General features: G+C 38.4%; 2 protein-coding genes, 1 long non-coding RNA gene and 1 pseudogene across 3 annotated transcripts; 1 reads left to right on the forward strand and 3 right to left on the reverse strand.

Annotated features, from left to right (window-relative positions):
* Window positions 1–281: 281 nt before the first annotated feature.
* LOC121258520 lies at window positions 282–11,800 on the reverse strand. The gene is made up of 3 exons (XR_005939417.1): window positions 11,250–11,800; window positions 3,796–3,799; window positions 282–291 (listed from the first exon to the last, which is right to left on the reverse strand). It is a non-coding gene; the product is annotated as an uncharacterized LOC121258520 (long non-coding RNA).
* Window positions 3,378–6,395, forward strand: LOC121258519 (annotated as a pseudogene).
* A 397-nt stretch (window positions 11,801–12,197) lies between the features above and the next one.
* LOC121258521 (selenoprotein K) lies at window positions 12,198–15,082 on the reverse strand. Its single transcript, XM_041160054.1, is given in 5 exon segments — window positions 12,198–12,429; window positions 12,523–12,688; window positions 12,799–12,818; window positions 12,821–12,901; window positions 14,971–15,082. Coding segments are annotated over 5 exon segments (381 nt in total). The 5' UTR covers window positions 14,990–15,082; the 3' UTR covers window positions 12,198–12,334.
* Window positions 15,083–17,341: 2,259 nt separating this feature from the next.
* On the reverse strand, window positions 17,342–20,859 carry LOC121258522 (protein STABILIZED1). Its single transcript, XM_041160055.1, is given in 3 exon segments — window positions 17,342–17,496; window positions 17,566–20,400; window positions 20,403–20,859. Coding segments are annotated over 2 exon segments (3,096 nt in total). The 5' UTR covers window positions 20,788–20,859; the 3' UTR covers window positions 17,342–17,496; window positions 17,566–17,689.
* Between the last annotated feature and the right edge of the window lie 3,208 nt (window positions 20,860–24,067).

The raw sequence follows: 24,067 nt of genomic DNA on the forward strand, positions 1-24,067 counted from the left end.
AAATCTAGCTAGGCGATAACAACTCTTGTAAATCTGATTATACTTTCAGATAAACTCTTGTAACGGATTCAAATGTATCAAAACTTCTATAAATAATATACGTTGATCCTCAAGAAGATATAGAGGAAAACATTCTCACGTACAAAATCTGTTTGTCAATACTTCTTTATGGTATCAAGAGCCACAAACACATAAGTCAAATATCCATGGCCTCCGCTCTGTCTTCTTCTAGTAATTCCTCCAAATCTGCTTGCTAATTTCTCTCTCTCCACCCACTTCATCCCTTCATCACTATTAAACTATTTCGTGACAACTATCTTTTATGGTGGCTCAACTAATTCCGTACCTCACAATAAGAAAAACGAACTTTTGTAATTAATTTATTATAATCAAAAGATATTTATAATTAATTTTAATTTGTAAAATTTATTTTACTAAAATTAACTAATTACAATAAATAATTTTCTTGTAACGATCCTCTCCGATCAAAATCTCTACCTTGATAGCTCCCTTCCCTGCCCAACTGTCACTATCTGTGCTTTACTGCTTAAAGTTAGGCCTGTGATTCTACGGCATACCATCCACTGCCAACACAAATGTGAATGGCTACATCAGTCAGGGATGAGTTATTGCCCTAATTAGCACAGCCCATTTTTCTAAAGGCTATATTTTATTTGGGTCAATCCCTTAATTTCGGGCCTTGTTGCATTTTCTAAACCTTGGATATTTTCATTTGTTCGTCCTATACTGTCCACCTAGCCCAAAACAAATGGTAATTCCATCTCAAATTTCATGCTCAGCTTGTTGTGTCCTAAGAGAAGAGAGAATGTTTTCACGGTAGATTTGATCATTTTTATTAATACTTGATAATATAATCATTTTAAATGAATTTTTATTTAAGTGATTGACATATAGAACTATTTAATATGTGATACTGAATAAGTGTGATTGAAAATGAACAAAATTTGACATAAAAAATTAGCGTTGCTGCTGTAATGAAAATAACTTTACGCTCCATCAAAACATGCCGAATGATCAACTGATGATCATTAAGAACTTGAGAAAATGATTGATGTCTAACAAGTATATGATCTAGTCAAAGTGGGGTATTTCAATGGCTTCTTGGTCCCCCATTGCTAGTATCGTGTACATTAATTTTCTTTTATGCCTATACTTGCACATGCAAGGTGGGTTAGGAACCTATTGATTTGGACATGTAACGATTAGGTTATCCATTATCAATCACCATCAAAGCAGGCTGCATGCATAGAAAGAGAAAAAAAGAAAAAAAAAGAACTGACTTATCGATCATGCTTTATAGCATTTTTCTTGAGATATGACATTGTATTTATTGTAACTATCTACAATCTTTTAGAAAGCAAAAACTCGGATTAAAAGTTATAGATATGAGGTCACTTTATGGATCATAGCATGAGATATGTTTACAAGATATTTTTATACATTAAAAGCATAAATCTAATTAGAGAACTTTTTTAAACCAATTATGAAATTCAATAAGTAGATTAGTCTTTTAGGATCATATATAGTTTATGAAGGGAAGGTTACTAATTTAAGAAAAATGATTCCATATATTTCTAGAGAATGCAAGTCTCGCATATTTATTTTATAAAAAGTAGACAAATTTGAAACTCACGTGAAAAAATTTATTTTTTAATGATAGATCCCTTTTTTTTAAAGAAATGCGCGAGTCTTACACACGTTAAAATTATATCTAGTAATACTGTTTACTTAAATCTCTCCCACTTTCTTCAATCATGGCAAAGAAATGACTTCTTCTAGTATGCAAAAACAATGGCTTCATTTGATTCTTCTAATCCAAAAAATGACTAATTTCATTTGATTTTTTTTTTTAAAGAAAATGCTAGTATGTCGCTTGAGTTAGCCTCTCAATTTTGACCGCTCATGTATTAATTTTTTTTTAATTTTTTTTTACTTAATCATTAAGAAAATGATTTTTAGTGAATTGGTATATATTTTTTTTATTTTTTAAAAAATATTTAAAAATATTTAAATATATATATTTAAAGAAGATAAAAAATAAAAAAACAACTTTGTGCTAGCAGCACGCCTAGCGGTCAAAGCTAGACGGCACGGTAGCACGACTCTCTTTTTAAACTTCAATTCAATCAACATTGAGACATCCATAATGAGGAAGTAATCAAATCACTTATTGGCTATCTAACAAGACATACTACCCAAATTTTATATTTCATGAAATTATTCCAAAAGGCTAAACGAAAACTTAAAGAAAACATAACTCTTTGTATAATGCACCAATCATCATAATATATACTTATTTTGCACTCACTAAATAGTCTTACATAAAAGTAAAAAACCAATAAGCTGAAAATCAGAGGAAACTTCCGACCCTTCGAATAATGGGATGTTGGGAAGGTTGGCATGAATTTGAAATCACCAAAAAAAAAAAAAAAACAAAAACAAAAACCACTAGACTTTGAAACTCAGTTCTCAAAGGGCTTTTCAAGCAATTTTTAACACAAAAGGAAAAATAGAGGATAAAATGTGTTAGCTATTTGTTTTGTAATATGACCACCAAGCTATCAAAGATGTTACTTTATCCCCAAACTATTATTCATTTCTCAATTTACCCATTACTTATGATCATTTAATCTTTAAGATGAATGAAAAAGATGACATGATAGTATCTTAAAGGAGAGGAAAATGATAATTTGCGGATAATTCGAGGTTAACTATATTCTATGTTTTTTCTAATTAGACCTTAATTAGTTGAACTGAATTTAGACACGTTGGTCCAATCTCAAAACTTGCCACTGAGATGTGACTTCAGGAGGCACTTAGGATCATGATTAGAGGATGCCATATTCTGTTGCCCATATACCTTACTTTGAACGGAGGAAAGGATTATTATTACATCTTTTTTTGTGAAGCCAGTTGGCACAACGTGTGTCACTGATCATGCTCAGCACCAAGCTCGCCTCAAAGTAATGATTCAGTCCATCTTCTTCACTCTGGATTAAGAGTCCCCACACAAGCACTCATACCACAGAAATGAACTTTGCCCTGTATCCATTCATGTTCACTCAGTTTTACATGGGTTCTTTCTCATTAGAAAAAGCCATTGGTGGGCCATCCCGCTCGTGCAGTGCATGCTGTCTGGGCCATTCAAGCTACAGATGGAAATTAGCATCTTTAATTCTAGAAAAGAAAACGAAAATGTATTATCAAGAGTATATATGTCCCCTGTAGGGACATATCTGTTTCACCTGCAAATGAAGTTATAGGGTAGAGCCACATGATACATGCACTAAATTTGCAATCACAGTCCTTAAGGGGTGACCCAGTTAGGTTCCCGTTGGCAATTATTGGTTGTAAAAGTTGTAGAAGGGAAAGAGGTTTAGCAGCATAAGAAGTAGGAGCAAAGAGTGAACTGAACTTTCCCATCTATTTATAGGATAAGCTGAATTAGTCCATTTCTTCTCCTATATCACAGAGGCTATAACAATGGCTTCTGAGAAGGTTGAGACTGTTGTAGCTGGAAACTATGTTGAAATGGAGCGGGAGGAAGGAGATCCCAAGTTGGGTAAGAGCAAATTATCAAAGCTGTTTTGGCATGGTGGCTCAGTCTATGATGCATGGTTTAGCTGTGCTTCTAACCAGGCATGCACTTGTTCATGATCAAGATAAAAGATTTCATTGTTTTTGGACTCAGATTGTTATGGAAACTTCATTGTTCAGTTAGTTATGTATTTTTTTTGTGTTATGGAATGCAGGTTGCACAAGTGCTTCTTACACTTCCCTACTCATTTTCACAACTGGGAATGGCATCAGGAATCATTTTCCAACTTTTTTATGGGTTGATGGGAAGCTGGACTGCGTACCTTATCAGTGTACTTTATGTTGAGTACAGAACTAGAAAGAGAGAGAAAAGTTGACTTCAGGAATCATGTTATTCAGGCAATTACATCCCTCTCCCATTAATTATTATGGCAGCTAGCTAGATTTGGTACAAATATTACCTATGAGAAACAGTGCAGAAGAGGTGCAAGCTAGTTTATCACCATCTGTTTTTTATTTATTTATTTATTTTTATTGGCTACAAACCAAATTTCTCTTTTCTGTTTCTAAGTTTCTTACTTTGATTGTGTGCAGTGGTTTGAAGTTCTTGATGGGCTGTTGGGTAAACACTGGAGGAATGTAGGCCTCTTTTTCAACTGCACTTTTCTTCTATTTGGATCTGTAATTCAATTGATCGCATGTGCAAAGGTAATTAAATACAAGAATTATTCATTGCATTTATATAACAACAATAATTTCATTTTAATGAAAGAATTATTATATATATATATATATCTTGACTGACTCGTATTTTCAATCAACATTATTATAACTGCAGTAACATATACTACATAAACGACAATCTTGACAAGAGAACTTGGACTTATATCTTTGGCGCATGTTGTGCAACAACAGTCTTCATCCCATCATTCCATAATTACAGAATCTGGTCTTTCTTGGGTCTTATAATGACCACTTACACTGCAATGGTATCTCACCATTGCTTCCCTTATCCACGGCAGGTAAAAATCAGACTGTAATATATGAATTTAGATCAATAAAATTAGAAAAAATGAAATCATTCACAATTTCCTTCTCGGGATCCATTTTTTCTTATATCTTTTGTTATCCTATATCTGCGCCTGTAGGTAGAGGGAGTGAAGCACTCAGGACCAGCCAATATGGTTCTCTACTTCACTGGGGCCACCAACATTCTCTACACCTTTGTGGGCATGCTGTCACAGTGTGAGGATTTACTAATATTTCTAGAGTCATTCTATTTGTAAGTAGGTGTAGAGGACATGACACCCTCCACACGCTTATTGGTAGCTACCAAATACTATAGTATTTGATTTGAGAAATGTATGTAATTATAATCTCATATCAGTAGTGCAAAGGGTGCGTCTTCTACACTAACTTGCAAATATAATTTTTCTTATCTTTATAAAGACTCACACGCACATGTACAATGTGTCGGTATGTGTATACAACCATACATGTATATATGCATGACAGCCCATGTTCATTGGAAACTATTCACCTTCAAAGGGAACACTTTTTTCTTGACAAGCTGGTACGAAACATGTGGATTATGCTGCGTTGTATGTTGTCCATATTGAGCATGGACAAGCACTCAAGTCTATGATTAATTGCACAGGCACTCGTGAATGTGAAATTTTTTATTAACGGGGGAATTGAATTTACATTGCAGGGAGATTATGCATGCAATGTGGAAGCGCAGAAATTCAAGCTAATATACTTGATAGCAACACTTTATGTGCTCACTTTAACTTTACCATCAGCTTCTGCTGTCTATTGGGCTTTCGGGGACTTGCTTCTAACCCATGCCAATGCTCTCTCTTTGCTCCCAAGGACTGGGTTTAGAGACACTGCTGTCATTCTTATGCTTATTCACCAGGTTATAAATTATCACAGTTCTATAGGCTTAGAGTATTAATGGAATCATTAATTCACTTTGAACCTGAGATTTTTAACTTTCCTTGCAGTTCATAACATTTGGGTTTGCTTGCACCCCACTGTACTTTGTGTGGGAGAAATTCATTAGAATGCATGATACAAAGAGCATGTTCAAGAGAGCTATAGCAGACTCCCTGTGGTGATCCCCATATGGTTCCTCGCAGTCATTTTTCCTTTCTTTGGCCCATCAACTCAACTGTTGGATCTCTTCTGGTCAGCTTCACCGTTTACATAATTCCTGCCCTAGCACACATGGTGACCTTTGCTTCTGCATCTGCCAGAGAGGTTTGGTTTTGGCTAAAACAAGTTTTCATTTGTCTTAGGAAAATCTTTATTTATCATTTATATGAAAATTTTTAAGACATACAAGCCTAATTTGTTTTCTTATTGTTCTTGACAGAATGCAGTGGAGAGACCACCATCATTTATAGGAAGTTGGGCAGGATTGTACACCATGAACATCTTTGTGGTGGTGTGGGTATCGATTGTAGGATTTGGGTTTGGAGGATGGGCAAGCACACTGAATTTCATTCGACAAGTTGATACCTTTGGTCTATTCACCAACGTGCTACAGTGTCCCCCACACAAGGCTTGATGATCAGTAGATTCCCTTCCTGCTTTTTTAAAAGGTTTTTACAAATTAAGTTTACATATGTAAGCGTGTAAAGTGATTGGCATTTGAAGCCTTTTCTTCCTTTTCTTCTTCTTCTTCTCCCCTCCCGGGCCCCTGGCCTTTTGTAGAAGCAATTGTTGATTGGTTTTCAGAGGTGTGATGGCCATCATGGCCACCCTAATCATACTTACCTACAGTTGTAACTTGTGTGCTGATTAATCATCATTTTTCTTCTTTTTGAAATGCAACTTCCTTCTTCTTTTTTTTTTTTTTTTTGGTGGGATGCATACAACTAAATTCCTTTTGATCATCTCGAGTTCTTGATAGTAAAGGGATGGCACACAAGAACATGACCTAACTAGTCTGAGAACCAAGTAAGCAGAGCTGTTTTTCTGTTTCTTTTCCTCTTTTTGTTTTTGTCCCCCAGCTTGCAATATCCAGGAAATTCTCTCAGCGGTTGATGAGATACTAGATTAGGTCATTACTCACACGTATCTTAGCTCATGCTTTCAAGCTGGTAGTGATATTCTTTGTTTCCTTTTTTTTTATCTTCTTATTCCATCCATCTAAAACCACTAGTCGCGTGAACAGTTCCTGAACAATAACCTCCGTTTTTTGTTTAATGCATTATTCCTGTGAGTTTAGCATTACAGCTCTTCAAAACGAATATTATATGTGGCCAACTTATTTGGAAAGTTGCATGAGAAGGTCAAGTACTACAAGCACCAAACTGATAATGACAGTGCCATGGAGTACTTGACCAAAAGAACATGCAACTTTAGGTTCAATTTGACACATATTCATTAGGTTCTTCTCATCACATAACTCTTTACATATTAGCAACACCAAAAACCTCACCATCTGTGTTTCAAGTAATCAAAAAGCTCATTCTGGTGTGAAAAGTTGGCATGGAGTTGGAAAGGAGAGTGCACGGTGCCAGAACCATTATGAGTGATGATGGTCTTTGCAAGGGACTAATCATTTAGGGCCATTTGAAGTACTTTCTTTTGGCTCCTAACACAACCCAAATGAGCAAATTGTGCAGCAAATTGTGCATTCTTTATACATGCACTAATCGACAAAAAAGAATGAGCAAATTGTGAATTCAGCCGCTTAAAGTCCCATTTAGATTCAGAAAGTATTTCATCTCATTATTATAACTTTTTTAAATTCTCATACAAAATATAATAAATAATTTTACTTTTTCAAATCTCAATCTAACTTTTTTAAATTTCAATCCAACTTTTTCAAATCTTAAAACAATAATAATATTTAAAAATAATATTCTAACAATATTTTTTTTAACTTTCATATTTTATCTAAAACTATCTCATCTTATCTCATATCTGAATCACATTTGATTTTATTATACATGAACTTGTTTCAAGTACAGGGTTTCTTCTCCAACTTTCTCCCCCCTCCCTCTCCCTTTTATTTATTTTTCTTTGAAAAGTTGATGTATAAAGATCCAATAATATAGGGCTATTCTGATGAGAAAAAAAAAAAAAAGAAGGTTAAAAACATGGAGAAAAGCAAGCAATATTATTGATGCTCACCATATCTATCCCACATGAAACTCGTAAAAGCAGTGCCTGGCCCTTCACACACCTAACCCTGTAGAATAGAGTGTGAGAGGAAGGAAAAGGCAGCTCAAGGGATATAATTGGGTGTGAACAGTGCAGAAAATGGTTCTGGGTCTGATATCATGTCCTCCCTACTGGCTTAGTTTGACCAAGATTTTCCAGGTCATCAATTGGGTAGGTGGTGGGGTCATGGTAAAACATGACAAGTTTTTTGATCAACTTTTTTTTTTCGTTGGGTGTTTTTTTAAGGTAGGTTACAATTATTTTCTTCTGCTTTTCAAGAGCAATGAACCTGCCTAATCCTAAAAGAGAAGTGCTTTTGACCAGCAATCGATTTATTTATATAATTTTTTCATTTATAGGACCCTCATCATTTTTTTTTTAATTTTTTTCTTTATTTATGAGACTATAAATCAATTTTTAGAGGAGTTCTTTTGACTGGCTATTGAACTTTTTAAGGTCCTCCGTCTCTGTCTGTTTTTATAGGTTGGTTTTGTGAAGAAATAGAAAACAAAATTAAAATTTTCTTAACATCTAACAAATAGGTATATAAGCAATTATTCATATCCTATTTATAAACAATTCTTCTATATACAGTAGGTAGAGACAATCGGCATACAGTCGTCTATATCACGTCAGATTTAAAAATAATTCTTTCTCTCTCATCAGTTCTTTTTCTTATTAGCTCAGTCTTTCTCTCATCAGCTCTCTCTTTTTTATCAGCTCGGTCTTTCTCTCTCATAAGCTCCAGCAGCTCGGTCTCTCCCTCTCCTCAGCTCTCTCTCATCAATTCAATCTCTCTCTCATCAAATATCTTCACATCAATTACGTTTGTATGCCGTTTTCACCTTACGCTTGTAACAAGCGTTTTTCATTTATAAAACACTGAAAAATTACTTGTATCCCACTACATATTGGGCTGTAATCTGATCAACATGAATCTTGATAAAGCACAGTTCCTGACAATTTGACACCAGCAATGTGATGTGAGGTGATTTATTTGCCATCAAATCGTTGGTTCTTTTTATTTATTTATTTTTCCAACAGATTTATATAATGAGATGCCAGATATATATCTTGAAATTCCACATCCATAACAGATCTTCCCTTTTAAGATTTGTAGAATTGTACGACATATTATTGAGATTTTCACTTTTTCTCTCAAGATTTTTGCCAAATTATTAATGACCCACCACCTTACCTCAAAAGTTTTGGCAAATCACTAACTAAACCCACCTTAAAGCCACATGTGAAGCGACATGTGCCATATATTAATTATGAAAATTTTATACACCGTACTATCATTTTTTTTTTATTTTAATATATAAAATATAATATTTTTATCGAATTATCTTTTATTAGATAATTTTTTATCATCCAGTAATGATAAATGTACTACATCTTATAAATGAGATGAAAATAAAAAAAGAATATAATGTATAACATTACTCATAATTTATATATCTCTCATGAAGAGTGAAAAAAGGGCCTCCCAACTTGGAAAAAAAAAAAAGACATCGAAAACGCTCATACTCATCTTTTTCTTTTCCCCTCTGTCAGTTGATGAATCCTTCCAATCAAAATGGCATGGAGAGAAGGGGGAGGGGGATGTTGCCTTGTTGCTCAAACTTGAGATGGGCCATGGGAATTTCTTGCAAAGCATAAGGCTGCTATTTCTAAAGTACATTGATTCTGATATTGGTTCTTCAGGACCTGTCTTTGTCCAAATCTTCACGAAGTCTACACAATACAATGTTAATTATCTATACCAATTGCAGCATTAGCTCTCGAGTAGGCAAAGTTCAGCTAAAAATCCAAATTTTTCCTGTTTTAACTACCAACTATTGAAAATATCATGCTTCCTACTCTTTTAAGTAATTTCTCTACACCATTTGTAAGTAGAACTTCCCAAAAAATATTCAAATTTACTACAATGGCTAGATACACTAGGAAAGCAGCAGTACGAAGCTCAAAATCCTAGAGTATTAAATGCTGTTTGTGGGCAATGTGAAGCTCAACATTAAATACACTTAAGTTAGGTTCCACCTATTATATCTATATTTATTCGAATTGTAGAAAATATTTAAGAAAGAAATTATAAGAAAGGATATATACTCTGATTTTTGGAGGTTATAATCAAATTGTGGTGAAAACTAGTATTTGACAACTCCAATAACAGTAGTGATGTGGCATTTCCAGATCTATAAAACTATGGTATCTGGATGTCTATTATGCTGTCCTAACATGTGTTCATTTAAGTAGCGTTTGGATGTTGAGATGAGTGAAGTTTTTTATGAATAGTAATAAGTTAAGATGGTAGAATAAATTTTGTGAGACCCATTTAAGATGAGTTTAAATGTGTTTTGATGTTAAAATGAGTTTAAATATATTTATGAAAATTTAAAAAATGTTGTGGGTCCATGTGTAAAGAGGTTTTGAGTTGAGATGAATTTTATAATTTGAAAGTTGAGTGTTTGGATGTTAGACTCAGCTTAAAATTAGACTGAATTGAGTTGATCTCAGTAGAATCCAATAACCAAACGGGGCCATGTTCTCTAAAAGATCATAAGTTTTCATGTTTCCTTTTCTGACTTTTGAAACAAGTATATTGTTCAAATTGAAGGGGAAAAAAAACAAACTCAAGAAACCTAAAACAATCCTTTCAGCTTCTCATCGAACATGGAGAAGATCCTGTCCAGAGTTACATAGCTCTATCCACTCAAGTTCATTGCATTTGATCACTAACTATTTATGACGCATACCGACCATCAAGCTTTCTGTCCTACCGTGTCATCCAGGACATAAAATGTGTGGATCTATAAAATTCTGATTTTAAAGGTAGAAAATTGGTGGAAGCTGAATTATTACAAGGAATCTTAAAGACCATGCAAAAGCAACATATTTTTTTACACAAAACGTCGACTTTTCACCAATACAACATAATTTTTAGAAATTATTTGCACCGAAAGATTTGAACCACAGCCCCAGGGTGAGAGTAGACCCTCATGATCAAGATTTCAATGTCCTAATAACTTGGACTAACCCTTAGGAGTTTAATGTGTATAACTTACCCATAAAAAACGAAAGAATACTATAAATCTAACTCATACTAATGGGAAACTTATTGGCACAAGAATCCTCTCACTTTCAAATGAATGGAATTGCATCTATCAAATGTAAAACGTAAAGTGTTGTAGTTTATTTCGCTTTAAACGAAGAAGATCTCGTTCCTTCTATTGTTTAGATTCATCTATGGAGATGACAATTGATTACATCGGAGACTCCAATCAATCAATCCTAGGACTGTTCATCCGAGTTTCGGCCTAAAATCCCGGGTTTCAAATCTGGGCCGAAACCCGGACCGAGTTAGCCCGGGTCAGACTTGGGTCAGAAACCCAGATGAATCTGAATTTTAAACTTGAACCCAAGTTTAACTCCATTTTTTTGTTTTTTGGTTACAAGTATGTGGGTCAAAGTACTCGAGTACTTAAACGACGAATTGGTTGAACCTCCCAAACTGGAACATTATGCTACAATCGTTGATCATTTTGGTCGAGCTGGGAATCTTAAGGTGGCTGAAGCCATTATCAATAGTATGCCAATAGACCCAGGACCATCTGTCTACAACGCTCTGCTAAAAGCTTGTCGTGTTCATGGAAACAAGGAAATTGCTCTATGTTCTGCAGAGAAGCTCCTGGAGTTATGACCAAATAATCATGCAACTTATGTTCTTCTATCAAATGTGATGGTTACGGGGGGTTATTGGGATGATGCCGCCAAAGTACGAAAACTCACGCATCACTCCAGAGTACGATTATTATGTGTGGTTATGTAGCCTAATCTACTGAGAGATGGTTAATGTCTAATTCTTTTATTTCTATCGCCGATTTTCTTGCCGAGAAGATCCTCATAATACTCATAAGTCTGAAAAAACAAGTAAACAAAGTTCGAAATTTACGGTGTAGTGAATGCCATATCAAACCGATCGAGAAACGTGTTACATATACCAATAAACTTGTAAAAAGAAAAATTAAAATAAAGCATGTGCAAACTACAATAGATCTACAAATTTAAATGTGTACAATGTTATGATTGTAGAAAGAGAGAGAGAGAGGTACGGGGTTTAAAACCCGGTACTCGGACTGGGTGTACCTGGGTTAGTCCGGCAAAACCCGGATAACCAGAATCCGGTTTTCTGGGTTCCGGGCTGGGTTTTTATGAACAGTCCTAATCAACCCAAGTCTCCACAATAGGTTGAGCAGAATGGTTTCCAGATTATGAAGAGAACAGGTCAAGAAATTCCATTAAAATTTTAACAGGTTTAGGGTGCACCGGGCTAGAATAACTGACCTTCCTGGCAGGGCAGATGGGAAACCCATCCGAGCCTATTCATTTGCCCTGCCTCTTCCCCTAGAGACAACAATGCTTGTACACACCAGTGTACTTGTTACAGCATACAAAGCTAATTTATACATTCGAGTCATCAATGTTTATTAAGTTCTCTTTAGAAGTCTGTCAAGATGCACATATTACACAATTTCAGTTCCTTGCATAAAACTTGAGACACAATTTCAGTTCCTTACGATATCATGGAAGTAATTCCCTACACCATTCCAAACACTAGAGACACAATGTTGTAAGTGCACAAGAGATTCCTCTGAGGCTTAACACAGCAAGAGCCACATGCAGGTAAAGAACCTGGGAGTTTAAGAGAATACATTTTTATGAGAAGGGGTCCACAAGAAAAAAAAATGATAATCAAAATAAATGAGGGAGCCAGCATAAACTTACTATGGTCAGCCCCTCTAACACTATCAAGTCCGCGGACATTGTCTAGTCCACGAGGTGGCCCGCGTGGCCCACCACCATATGGTCCTCCTCCAGGACCTCCAGGGCCACCACCATCCCATTTCTTGCTAGCACCAGAGCCTTTTCTGTAAGCATCTGATTTCTCCATCTGAGGCATGAAAGCATTGAGAACATAAGCTTCCAATAAATTTAAGACTGATTTGATACTACCAAGTCAGTATATATCCATTAAAAGTTAATGAGGAGAATCAGGATTACCGAAAACATAGTTGCAAAAACACGCCTATGAAGTTAACAAAGGCCCAGAAGAAGTCGGTGATAGTCTTTAGGCGCCATATAGATCGCTTTGATTTCACAACACCTATGAAGAGTGCATACATAATCACAGTTAGTTCTCACAATGGTAACAGTTGAGAGGTATGAAAGCATCTGCAATGTGTTCTTTTGGCCTCTGGGTATTTAAAACTTGGAGACATACTTCAAAACAAAAACTTTTTATGACTCAGCTATGCCACCAAATGACACAAGTATGTCATAGAACAGTATGCAAAGATAAGCAATTTCAATCGATTTGAGTGTTACACACACATATTTCCAATCTCAGCACCCCGGTCATCAACTCCGGGAAAAAAATAGTAAGGAAGCAACATTTGTGACAAACTTTATTGTTCAACCAAATTATATGTTCTGGAATATTCTTAATACAAAATCTTATGTTTCTAATTAAGCGTTTCTCTTATATACATCTTGTGTACTCAATTTAACTTTTGTATCATTCAATAAAATATTCAATTGCCTATGAAAAAAGATATTCTCAATACACATAAATGAAGCATATATTCCAAATTACATGAATGAAATTCTAGAAATAGCTGAGGAGAAAAAGTAAAGAAAGACAAGAAATACTTTTGCAGATGAGAGAGAGAGAGAGAGAGAGAGAGAGAGAGAATATTGTTGCAGCACAGCAGAAAGAAGAAAAAAGAGATGAGAGATAAATAAAAAGAGTAATGCTACTCATTATCCTAACTTCCATCATCCTTTCATCATTCTATGATGTGGCATTAGGTGATTGAAAATTATTTATTACATTTCACTTGTCAACCTATCATTTAATGCCACATCATGGAATGATAGGAGGATGATAGAAGTTGAGATGATGAATAGATTTTTTCAAATAGAAACTCCATACTGTGAACAAGGCCCAGCAGCAGAAACAAGAAAAAAAAGGACAAAAATAAAAACTATATAAAAGCGTAGACACAAAATCCAGTCCCCACCACTCCCCAGTACCCCCAAAATAAATAAATAGAAGCCAAGGCAATAAACGAAGACACTATATCAGCCAAATGCAATCTTTCCATAGACAATTGTATCATCCTTAGTTAGACAGGAAAGGCACCTGAAATGGGTAGGGAAATGACTGGCTAATTGACGAGAATCTGTCCAATGTTTGAATCACAAAGTACTAGAAAATCATAAGCATCACAACCATTCCCAAGCCACAAAATCATTTATCTTATGCAAATCATCAAAAGGTTTCATCCTGATCAAGGTGCAGCCCATTGGATTGCACGCCAAGTCATGCCAGCTCATTAACAAGCCCAATCATGGTAAACACGAATCAAAGGAACACGTTCTCGCCCTAAGGGGGTGATTTAAATAATGTTTTGGGGGACTCGGATCAAATTGCTCTGAAAGGAAAGCAATGTCATCTACAATCCCCTTCCTTCGCTCTTAGAATGTATCTAGCTGTTTTTTTGTATACTTCATGTGTACATGGGCCATGCATATTTCATTCATATTAATAAAATTGAATTTGAGAAATTCTATTTGCAGTCCCCAAATGGAGACTGCATGTGCAAGCCCTTCATTAAATGGAAAAAAAGTACCATTTTGATAAAGATATTATTCTAATTTTGAAAAAATTTAAAGACAAAATTAACTAAGCTTGCAATGCAGTCCCCATTTGAGGACTGTACATCATAAAATTTATCTCTTGCTTATAAAAAAAAAATCTACAACCCCTTCCAGGCACATTTAACAAAATCGCAAAATTTTCCCAAGCCCTCATCACAGTTAGAAAATCTCTAATGACATAATCATAATTGTTATACGATACACTCGTAATTGTCTATACAAGTATAATAATCCCTAAAACAGCGTTTACTTTTGATTCAACCAACCAAATACCGAAACGAATCAGATAAGAGGGGGGAGGAGACATGGTCATAAATTACGGTGCAACGATCCAAGCTACACAATAATCAATGCAACGATTTATAGAAAAAGTGATCAATCAAAAGCCCAAAATTCCAAAATCTCAATAAGCGGATGAACGATCTGAGAAGCGAACGTGTAAACCCTATTTTACCACAACAATAATATTTATAAATTGAACACAAAAAGATATGACAAGAAGATAGAGCTAACCGCGTTCAACGAAAGCCATGGAGGATAGAAGAGAGAGATTCCAAGGGTCTTCCTGGGTCGTCGTCGTCTTCGAACAAAGTCGGATCAATATTTGTGAGGGAGAGCGGTGTAATATGCTTTTTACTATATTTATAGTTTGGGCGAGAGATATTACGTCGACCGGATTTGGAGTATTTTTTACGTCGGATGACATGTTCTCTTGGTTTTAATTGGCCAGCGCATGTCAAATTCTGTTGCTCAAGACACGTTTCATGTTTTAATTGGACCCTGGGGAGAAGATTATTTAAAATATTTTTTTAGCAACGTTGCTGACTAGTGTTTACGAACACTTTATTTTTTATTTTTTAACGAAAATTTATTCAAAGGTAGTTTCTAGTATATTCTAGTTTTTATCAACAAAATGACGGATAATGACATAATTTTTAGAATTTTGTTATTTTCTATCAAATCAAACTTTTTCAGATTTAAGATGATTTTAAGACAAAATAAAGATTTTAGAAAAGCTTAAAAGAAAAGTTGTACGAGTGCTATTGGGACTCGAGTTTTTTTTTTTTTTCCTTTTTTAAAGGAAGATTTTGAAATTAAATTTCGACTAATTTTGAAAATTTCTCAATAAAATATTGAAAGGAAATTTATTTGCACTAACTTCTCAATCCGTTAACGCTAAAAATTATTTGCATTAAGAAAAGTTTAAATAGTAAATTAAGATGAATATTATTTAAATATTATTTTTTAATATTATTATTATTTTGAGAATATTTTTATATTCTAGGACCTTAGGATTCCAAGAGGCCTGAGTTAACGTATTCTAAGCAGGACTGCATTAATACCAACAATCTCGGGTTTTGTGGAAACCAATTTGTTGGAACCATTCCAAGTCCTAAAAATAAAGCCGAGATTGTTGAAATAAAGCCGAACGAACAACCAGAAAATGGCACATAATTCAGCTGAATAAGAATTGCCCTCAAAGGCTGGAGAACTTCCAAAATCAGTCGGAATTGCCAATGAGAACTATACTGTTAATGCATCTCGATCTTTCCACCCTTCCCTTGACATATAGCCTTTGCCAATTACACGTAAGTGAGTATATGTTTTTTGTTTTTTGGGCAAAAGGAAATTGCTTGTGACATTCTTCATTGATGACAACAATTTAGGACAACAGATTGTCACAAAGACAACATACGAATTCATGATGTGGTTTTGCTGTGGATGCAATTAATTAATTCTAGGTAAAATACAAAAACCTCGGCTGGAAATGTGCCACCAAAGTCAAAGCTTGGGGGATCTGGTAGGTTTTGCAGGGGGCTTGAATGGGCCAGGGGCAGCTCACTCTTGAGGAATTCAACAGGCGCTACCATGAGGAAATAGGAATATAACCTTTTCTTCTATGTTTAGGGAGTACACAGGCTCGTTTAGGGAGAACACATCTCTCTCTCCAGGCTTTGTTTAAGGCTATGTTTCTGAATTAAACGTAGGGAAAAGCTTTGTCGCAGCTCACCCCAGTCTGACAACATCTGGTGTTCAATGGAGATGGAACAAGAACTCCGCCTCATTAGAAAACTAGCTTTCTAAAGAAGTGAATAAACGATGTAGAGAAGCTATGGGAGATGAGTGAGAAGCTAGATGTGCTAGTGTAAACAAGCACCAAGGAGAAACCTCCTCAACACCTTTGCTTAGAAAGGCTGCACCCTGCACAACCTATTAGTTAGCAAGAACTTCAGAGTTGATCTTGTAAACCTGCTCACCAAGCTAATAAGTCTATATATAGTCTTTAATATCCACACAACCCTGATTTTTGGGTATGCGATTTATGAAAGCATTAAGATTTTTCAATCTTACTTATAAAATCTTACAAATTTTCAACGGGCATGTAGATCATGAAGCACTCACATAATATCTCATCTAATCACATCCCAGCAGAAGACTTGAAAGAAAGCCATGGAAAAACCGTTTAGGCATGTTAAAAATTCTAGAAGGCCTCTATAAGCTTTAAATATCTTTCACAACTTTAAGAACCTTCATCCCCCCCCCACCCCCCCCCCCCCCCCCCCCCCCCCCCCCCCCCCCCCCCCCCCCCCCCCCCCCAAGCTTAAACCTCCAAGCAAGCAGACGATATGATTCCTAATCTCAGTTTTGATCAGTAGAGATTGAGTCGTGAATCATGAGCATTTGTTTGTATGGCGAGGAATCTTGAAGACTGTGCAAACGCAACATGTCTTTTACCCAATCAATCAATCACGAGCATTTCAATAGAATTGATTTTGCAATTCCAGTTGGTCACTCAATGAAAAAACTGTGCACCGATCATACATAGTCTATGAATGGATCAGCAGGAAAGCGATGTGGTCTTTAGACAGACTGCGAACAATCGTTACAATCATACCTAGTCTTGTAAATTAAGGCAAAAACATACAGCAGCGGGATCCAAACATTAAAATAAAAAATCTTCACTATAGTATCTCAACAATGAAAAAAAAAAAAAAAAAAATAGAACCTCCACTATACTAACTCAACGATGAACATAAATCTAAGCTTAATAATCAGTTTAGTGCTCCAAACATTGTGCGAGGGAATGAAGGGGTAGTATCATTTAAAGGCCCCTAAGGTAAGTAAGTAACACAGGCTAATGAGATAAGAGGGAGGCGGCACATGCTAATCTCTGTATAAACAAACATTTTGGGTGCATAAAGCAAGAAGACAGGATCGGAAGACTACAACCTTACTGGAATTGGTGTCTGCTATTCTCAGCTGCGTTCTCTTCCTTCCCAAGTGCAACCACTACTTTCTTCAAGATGGCTTCAGTCGGTTGGTGTGAATTCTCCACAGACTTCGAAATTGCTTGCCACTTCTCGCCATGTTTTGGTTCTGCAGCAATGCATCTCTTCAGCACATCCTTCTGATTCTCGTCACTCCCATGCTGAAGTTCAAATTTGTAGTATAATGCCCAGAAGTCTCCGATATCCGGGGCAAGTGTCACAGCCCTGTTGAGCCACGTCCTAGCTTTATCCACCTTCCTGTCATGCCAAAATAACTTCGCCACAGCGGCAATGACATGGGCATCATGATCACATTTTTTGAGAGCATCCATACTCTTGGATTTACGTTGGGGACGAGGAACCATTTCAATCGATGCTGCCCACAAAATACCACTATTGGGACACTCCTGCAATGCCTTGGCCATCAAGATATCAGATTCCTTCTTATTGGCATGCCTCATTTCAGCTCGAACTGCAGCAAGCCAGAGTTCGGGGTTCTGGGGATTCTTCTTCCTGGCCATGGTGAGGACCGCCCTAGCTTTACTCAGCCCATTCATCTTTTCTTCCAGATTAGCAAGAGAAAGCCAAAGGTGTATGCAACTAGAGCAATGCTTCAGACCCAACTCGTAAGCTTCCTTAGCCTTCTCCAAATGACCCAGCCTCTCCTCTAGCTGTCCAAGCATCAGCCACAATTTGAAGAACGAAGGGAAGCGTTTCAACCCTTCATCCAACAAGCTCCTCTCTTCATCAGTATTCCCCAATTCTCTCTCCACAATCGCAGATTTCATCCACACTCTTTCCGTGCCTCCTCTTTCTCGGGCTTTGGCAAGAAGCATTCTAGCTCTCTCAGGTTCATGATTCTCAAATTCAAGCTTAAACGCCGCAAGCCAAATCTCCTCAGAATTGGGAATAGCAGCATAAGCTTCTTGAAGAATTGCCCGCGCCGCAGGTACATCTCCAGCAAGCCACTTCTCTTTAGCACCCATAAGCCACAAAACCTCAGCCTGAGGACGGTAAGTAACTGCCTTACGAAGCAAAGCATCAAGGGATTCCCTCGTCCCATGGCTCTTCTCAAGCTGCGCGGCTTTGAGCCATATGCTCTTCTTTGTCAAGAACACACTGAGTGCATGAGCATAAATAGCTCTCGCCGTCTCAATCGAACCCCTTTTCTTACACTCCTCCGCATCCGCCACCCAAGTCCTCTTTCTATCCTCTTCCTCCACCCCGATCCCAATTGTATTCGCAATAATGGCCTGGCAAGTCACTACCGACCCGGCACGCTCAGCAGCCTCAGCCTCCTTCATCCAAGCCTCCCTATCAATCTCCAAACCCTCTCTCTGCAATGCCCTTATACCCCTCTCTATAATCTTCCCCACCATTCCTGTATTCCCATTTGCCTCCTCCAACTTTGCTGCCGTTATCCAGATCGCTGGCTCCTTGGTCAGTCTCTCCCTGGCCCTATTCAGCACCTTCTTAGCACTCTCATACGTTTCCAACCTCGCCAACGCCAGCCACAGTTCTACATGCAACGGACAACATTCCACCGCCCTATGAAGCAACAACCTCGCGTCCTCCTCGTTCGCGAGCTCCACAACCGCCTTCCATAGACGAACTGAATCTGGTATATGCTCCAACCCTTTCCTCAACACCCTGCTCTTCTTATTCACATCGTCGTTCTCCAATTTCGCTGCCTGCAGCCAGAGCTTAACCGAACTGGGTATGGACTTGACGCCTTTCGCGATGACCGCTTTGGCCTCTTCCGGACTCGCTAGCCTACAGGCCTCCAACCACACGTCTTCACTCTTTGGACACTGCTCGCAACCCTCCTTAATCAACTGCCTCGCCGCCTGAATCTTCCCCGCCACCTCTTCAAGCCTGGCGGCGGCAATCCAACCCGGCGGATGTTTCGGATTCGTTTGAGTCACGCTCTTAAGCAACAGCCTTGCCTTCTTGATATCCGAAATCTCGGCATCGCTCGTAATCTTCATACTTTTCAAATCAGTGAGATACCCTTTCGGGTCAACAACGGTTTGTCCCGAAACCGAATCCGAGAGCCGATCCAATTTCAACGACAGCACGGTCCCTCTTCCTTCACCCACCGCTGTCAAATCCGTGACAGGAGTTTGCGCCCACGGCGTTTCGGTGCCACCAGCAGCTCGGCTCTTGGGGTCCAATGCTGTGACATGCTCTTGCTCTTGTCGAGCTTTTTCTAGAAGCGTGTCTGGCACCGGCACGAAGCTCTCGAACCGCTTTTTCTTGTTTCGCAAGGAATAATCTCCAATTTCTGGGATGCTCTCCCACTCTTGGGTCGATAACGTATACAATTTCCTCTTCAAATCCGCGAACTGTTCGGTGATTTTCGGATTTGACGCGCGGTACTTCTCGATCTCCTGTTTCAACCGTGCCTCTCTCCGGTCCTTGCGCCGCGAGTCCATTCGCTTGTCGATGGCTTCCCAAACGGCGTCGGCTTCCTTGTCGTCCTCGTCATACTCGGCCGAGGCGAACAGGCCGACATCATTTCCTTCGAACTCGTCGAACTTCTGGTTCTCATCGTAGCCCTTATCTTCGGCGTCTTCAGCTTCATCGGCGTCCTCATCGCCGGGCTTCCCTCGGCCTCTACCGACCCCCGAGGGACCACCGACCGCAGCAGCGGAGCGGTCAGGGAGGTCTGGGCGGCACGGGCAGGACCGATATCGGAGCGGGTAGTGAATCCCGTGGCACCACGACCCAACCCGGCGACATAGTTGGGAGGGGGCTTGGAATTGAGGAACTCGAGCTTGGGCTTGGGGGGTGGGACGTTGGGTGGCTGGGTACCACCGAGGAGAGGAAGATGGAGGGTGAGGGTGGAGAGAGGAGTGACGCGGAGGTCGGAGAGAAGGACAACGGCGTCGTATTCTGGAGGAGGGAGAGGGTGACTGTGGGAGAGGAACAAGGTTCGGAGGAGGTGGATGGGAATTTGGGTGTGGCGGTGAATGGAGAGCTTGAGGGAATGGAGGGTTGTGGTATTTGGATCTAGGGTTAGGGATAGGGTTTTCTGGTTTGGGATAGTGATGAACACCATGTTGATGAGAATTTGCACGAGTGAGTTGCTCGAAACTCTGAAAGTCTTGAACCTTCACTTGGATTTGGAAGCTGAAAGGCCATTTATTGTGTCCAAAACGTCACAATCCTTATGGATCATAGGTGTAGTGGGCTTCATGTCCGTGCATTGAGTAGCCCAAGTCGGACAAGGTGAGGCTGGTGAGCTAAATGTTTTCTTCATTTTTAATTTTATTATTTTGAATCAAGGTCGATTTTTAATGGTTTTTTATTTAGCAATTGACTCATTGGGGGATAAAATGAGTTGGGTCAGCCCGTTGGCAGTTTATCATCAAAATGAAAGTATTTCATAAGACAAGTTAACTTACGCACGTAAAAGGAAATTGTTTCATAAGTATAACTCAATTGCTCGAAAGAAAGAAGTCTCTATAAAGAGAGGAAATCTCTTCAGATTTGAGAGAGACTTGATTACGCATAGAAACTCCAAATCTTCTCTCTTTCTGAAGATAGCATCTTCTTCAACCTCTAAGAAGTCTAATATACTTTATTGTATTGAGTCATAGCCCTAGGTGAGGCCATGAGAAATTGTACAATCATCAAACTTTAGTAGATTTCATCCCAAAACAACATATGGACGTAGGCCTTTATGCTAAACTATGGATATATATATATATATATCTCTATTTACATTATATATATATATATATATATATATATTTCTTGTTTATTCTCATCGACGAACATGTGAGTTCCATATCGACGCCCAAACCACCATCAATCGTGGACTTTTTGACTGCATCATCGTAGCCTCAAACTACCACTGTGTTCCTTCCTTTTTGACCTGTTGTGCAAATTTATGATTTAACATTACTTACAAACTTAATTTAAATAGACTATATAATTTGAGATTATTAGAAATATTAAAATATAACATTGAGAATAATATTATTCAATTAAATAATCATGATAATAAAATCAATTTTGCTAATTGATCAGCTAAAAAGCGAAATGATATGGATTGCTAAAATGATACTCTAAGGCACTATTCACAGTTATTCTAGCAGTTTAGATAAGATTTAGACCGCCACTTCTCTGAAAGCATTGTTCTTGCCTCTCTCTCTTCTCCCTCCTTGGAGCTCGTCCATTCGTTGGGTGATCCCTTGCTCTCAAGTGTTTGGTCGTCATCTTTTCCTATACCGCACATCTCACGTAGTGAATCCAGTCTAGGGCCAAATCACGGTTCTTGATGAGAAAATCGATCTCCCGTGCTTCGTCTCTCTCTTCCCTCCCGTCTAAAATTTTGTAACTTCACTCTCATGCTCCTTTCTCTTCCTTTCTCCTGTCCTGATTTCATCCTTTCTCTCTCTCACGTGCTTCTGTGATCCTTTCTCTCTTGCGTTCGTGCTCCTATCCCTCCCTCCTTCCCCCCTCTCTCTCTCTCTTTCTCTCTCTCTCTCTCTCTCTGGGATTCTAGGACAAAGCCGATTATTGCAAACTCGAAACGGTGTAGACCAGATCTGGGAACTCAAGTTGATGTCGAAGAGAAACCGTGTCTAATTTCAAATCTGCAGCCATATCACTGTAAGCTTCCGGCGAAATCCAACTTTATGCTTCCCCAGTATAGTGACGATGTAAGCTAGTTTTTTTGGTATATATTTACATTGATTTTGGTTGGTTAGGCGTGATTGTTAATTGGTGTTGTGTGCGATTTTTTGTATGGAGGTTGTTTTGTGTTAATTTTTACATGAATTGGAAAGGATATTCCACTCCTGACCCATTGGATTGGGCCTGGGCCAGGTACTAAGGCCCTCTTGGAGCTGGAGCCTACCCTCTAAGTGCCCATGAATTATCAAAGGGTCATGGCCCACGAGCTGTGCTAACAAAATGGAAATATACTATGCGGGAAACAAGTCAAAGGGGACAAACGGGATGTGCCAACCTTGACACTCACTTGCAATGATCAGCATTAAAGGATCCACACTGGCAAGTGAACGGAAGGCATGCGCAACCCTTCATTCTCAGATGATGGGGACAATAAGTGACTGCACATATTGCCAACCGTCGAGACACCACCCAGGAAGCTACACAACATTAATGGAGCCACCTTAGACGTCACAACACATTAAAGGCAGTGACTAGGGTAATTATGGGCGTGCCACAGGCCCCTGGCACAAGGTACAACTGGTCGTTCAGGTGGGGAATAATATCTTGGACCTGGTCAAGTCTAACCTCAAGTCATCGATAACGGCATTGTGGGAGGCCTCCTGACACCCCATCTTGCCCAACCTGGCATCCAACTCCTCCGCCCATAAATTCTCTATCTACACTGTGGCCCGAGCCATAGCCATGTCGGCCTTTAGATTCTTTATCTATTGGGCCCTAGACTTATGCTTAGCCGACTTACTCTTCACCGTCTTGGAGAGGGACATAGTTGTTGTTGAGCCAATTGTACGACCGAGTGTCAGAGTTATGTTGCTTCTTCAATTTTAAGTCCTCCTCTTGAAGCTCCCGGCCCACTTCATTCAGGTCACTGAACGCCTTTACCTAGTGGTCCAACAAATCCTGTAGATTGTCGTGCACCTCCCCCCAAAGCACTGCCTTAAGGCGATGCTTGTCGGGTTCTTCTAGCGACTTATCAAGCTTTGACCTTAACCGGGCATTTTGACAAGCAAAGCCAGTCAATCCTCTTTTGCTTTTGCCAACGATTGGACTCCACCTTAGTAAAGGTCTCCACAAACTCCTCTTTCTCCCTGCTTACCTGCCTGGCATGCCGCCATACCTTCCCAATCGCCCATGATAAGGGTACATAGTTTTCTTTTCTTTATTAACCAAACGTTCAATAAAAACTATTTTGATCAATCCAAAGAGATTGAGCAACAAACATAGGAACATCATCCCACCACATGTCAATATTATCAACAATCCAAGCATAACGGGCTAGTAGATCTATGAGCCACCAGCTCATTCCCCATGCGATGTACCGCATGTTGAATCTCAACCTCATGAAAATGATGCAACAAGCTCTTTGCTTCCATGATAAGATTAATTACCATATGCTGAAAAGGAATCTTGATCTTCTTTCATTTCTTTGACCATTAACAAACAATCACTTTCAATAAAAATTTTGGAGAAACCCAAAAGGACACAAAGTTGTAAGCTCCGTAGTAAAGCCAACAATTCAATAGTATCAGGATTCTCTACCTCATTTTCCATCTTACTAGTAGCTATCACCAACTTTCCTTTGTCATCTCTAAGAGCAACACCCACACTAGCTTTTCCCAAGTCAAAAAAAATGGCTCCAT

Source organism: Juglans microcarpa x Juglans regia, chromosome 3S (assembly GCF_004785595.1).
Source record: "Juglans microcarpa x Juglans regia isolate MS1-56 chromosome 3S, Jm3101_v1.0, whole genome shotgun sequence".
Taxonomy (NCBI): Eukaryota; Viridiplantae; Streptophyta; class Magnoliopsida; order Fagales; family Juglandaceae; genus Juglans; species Juglans microcarpa x Juglans regia.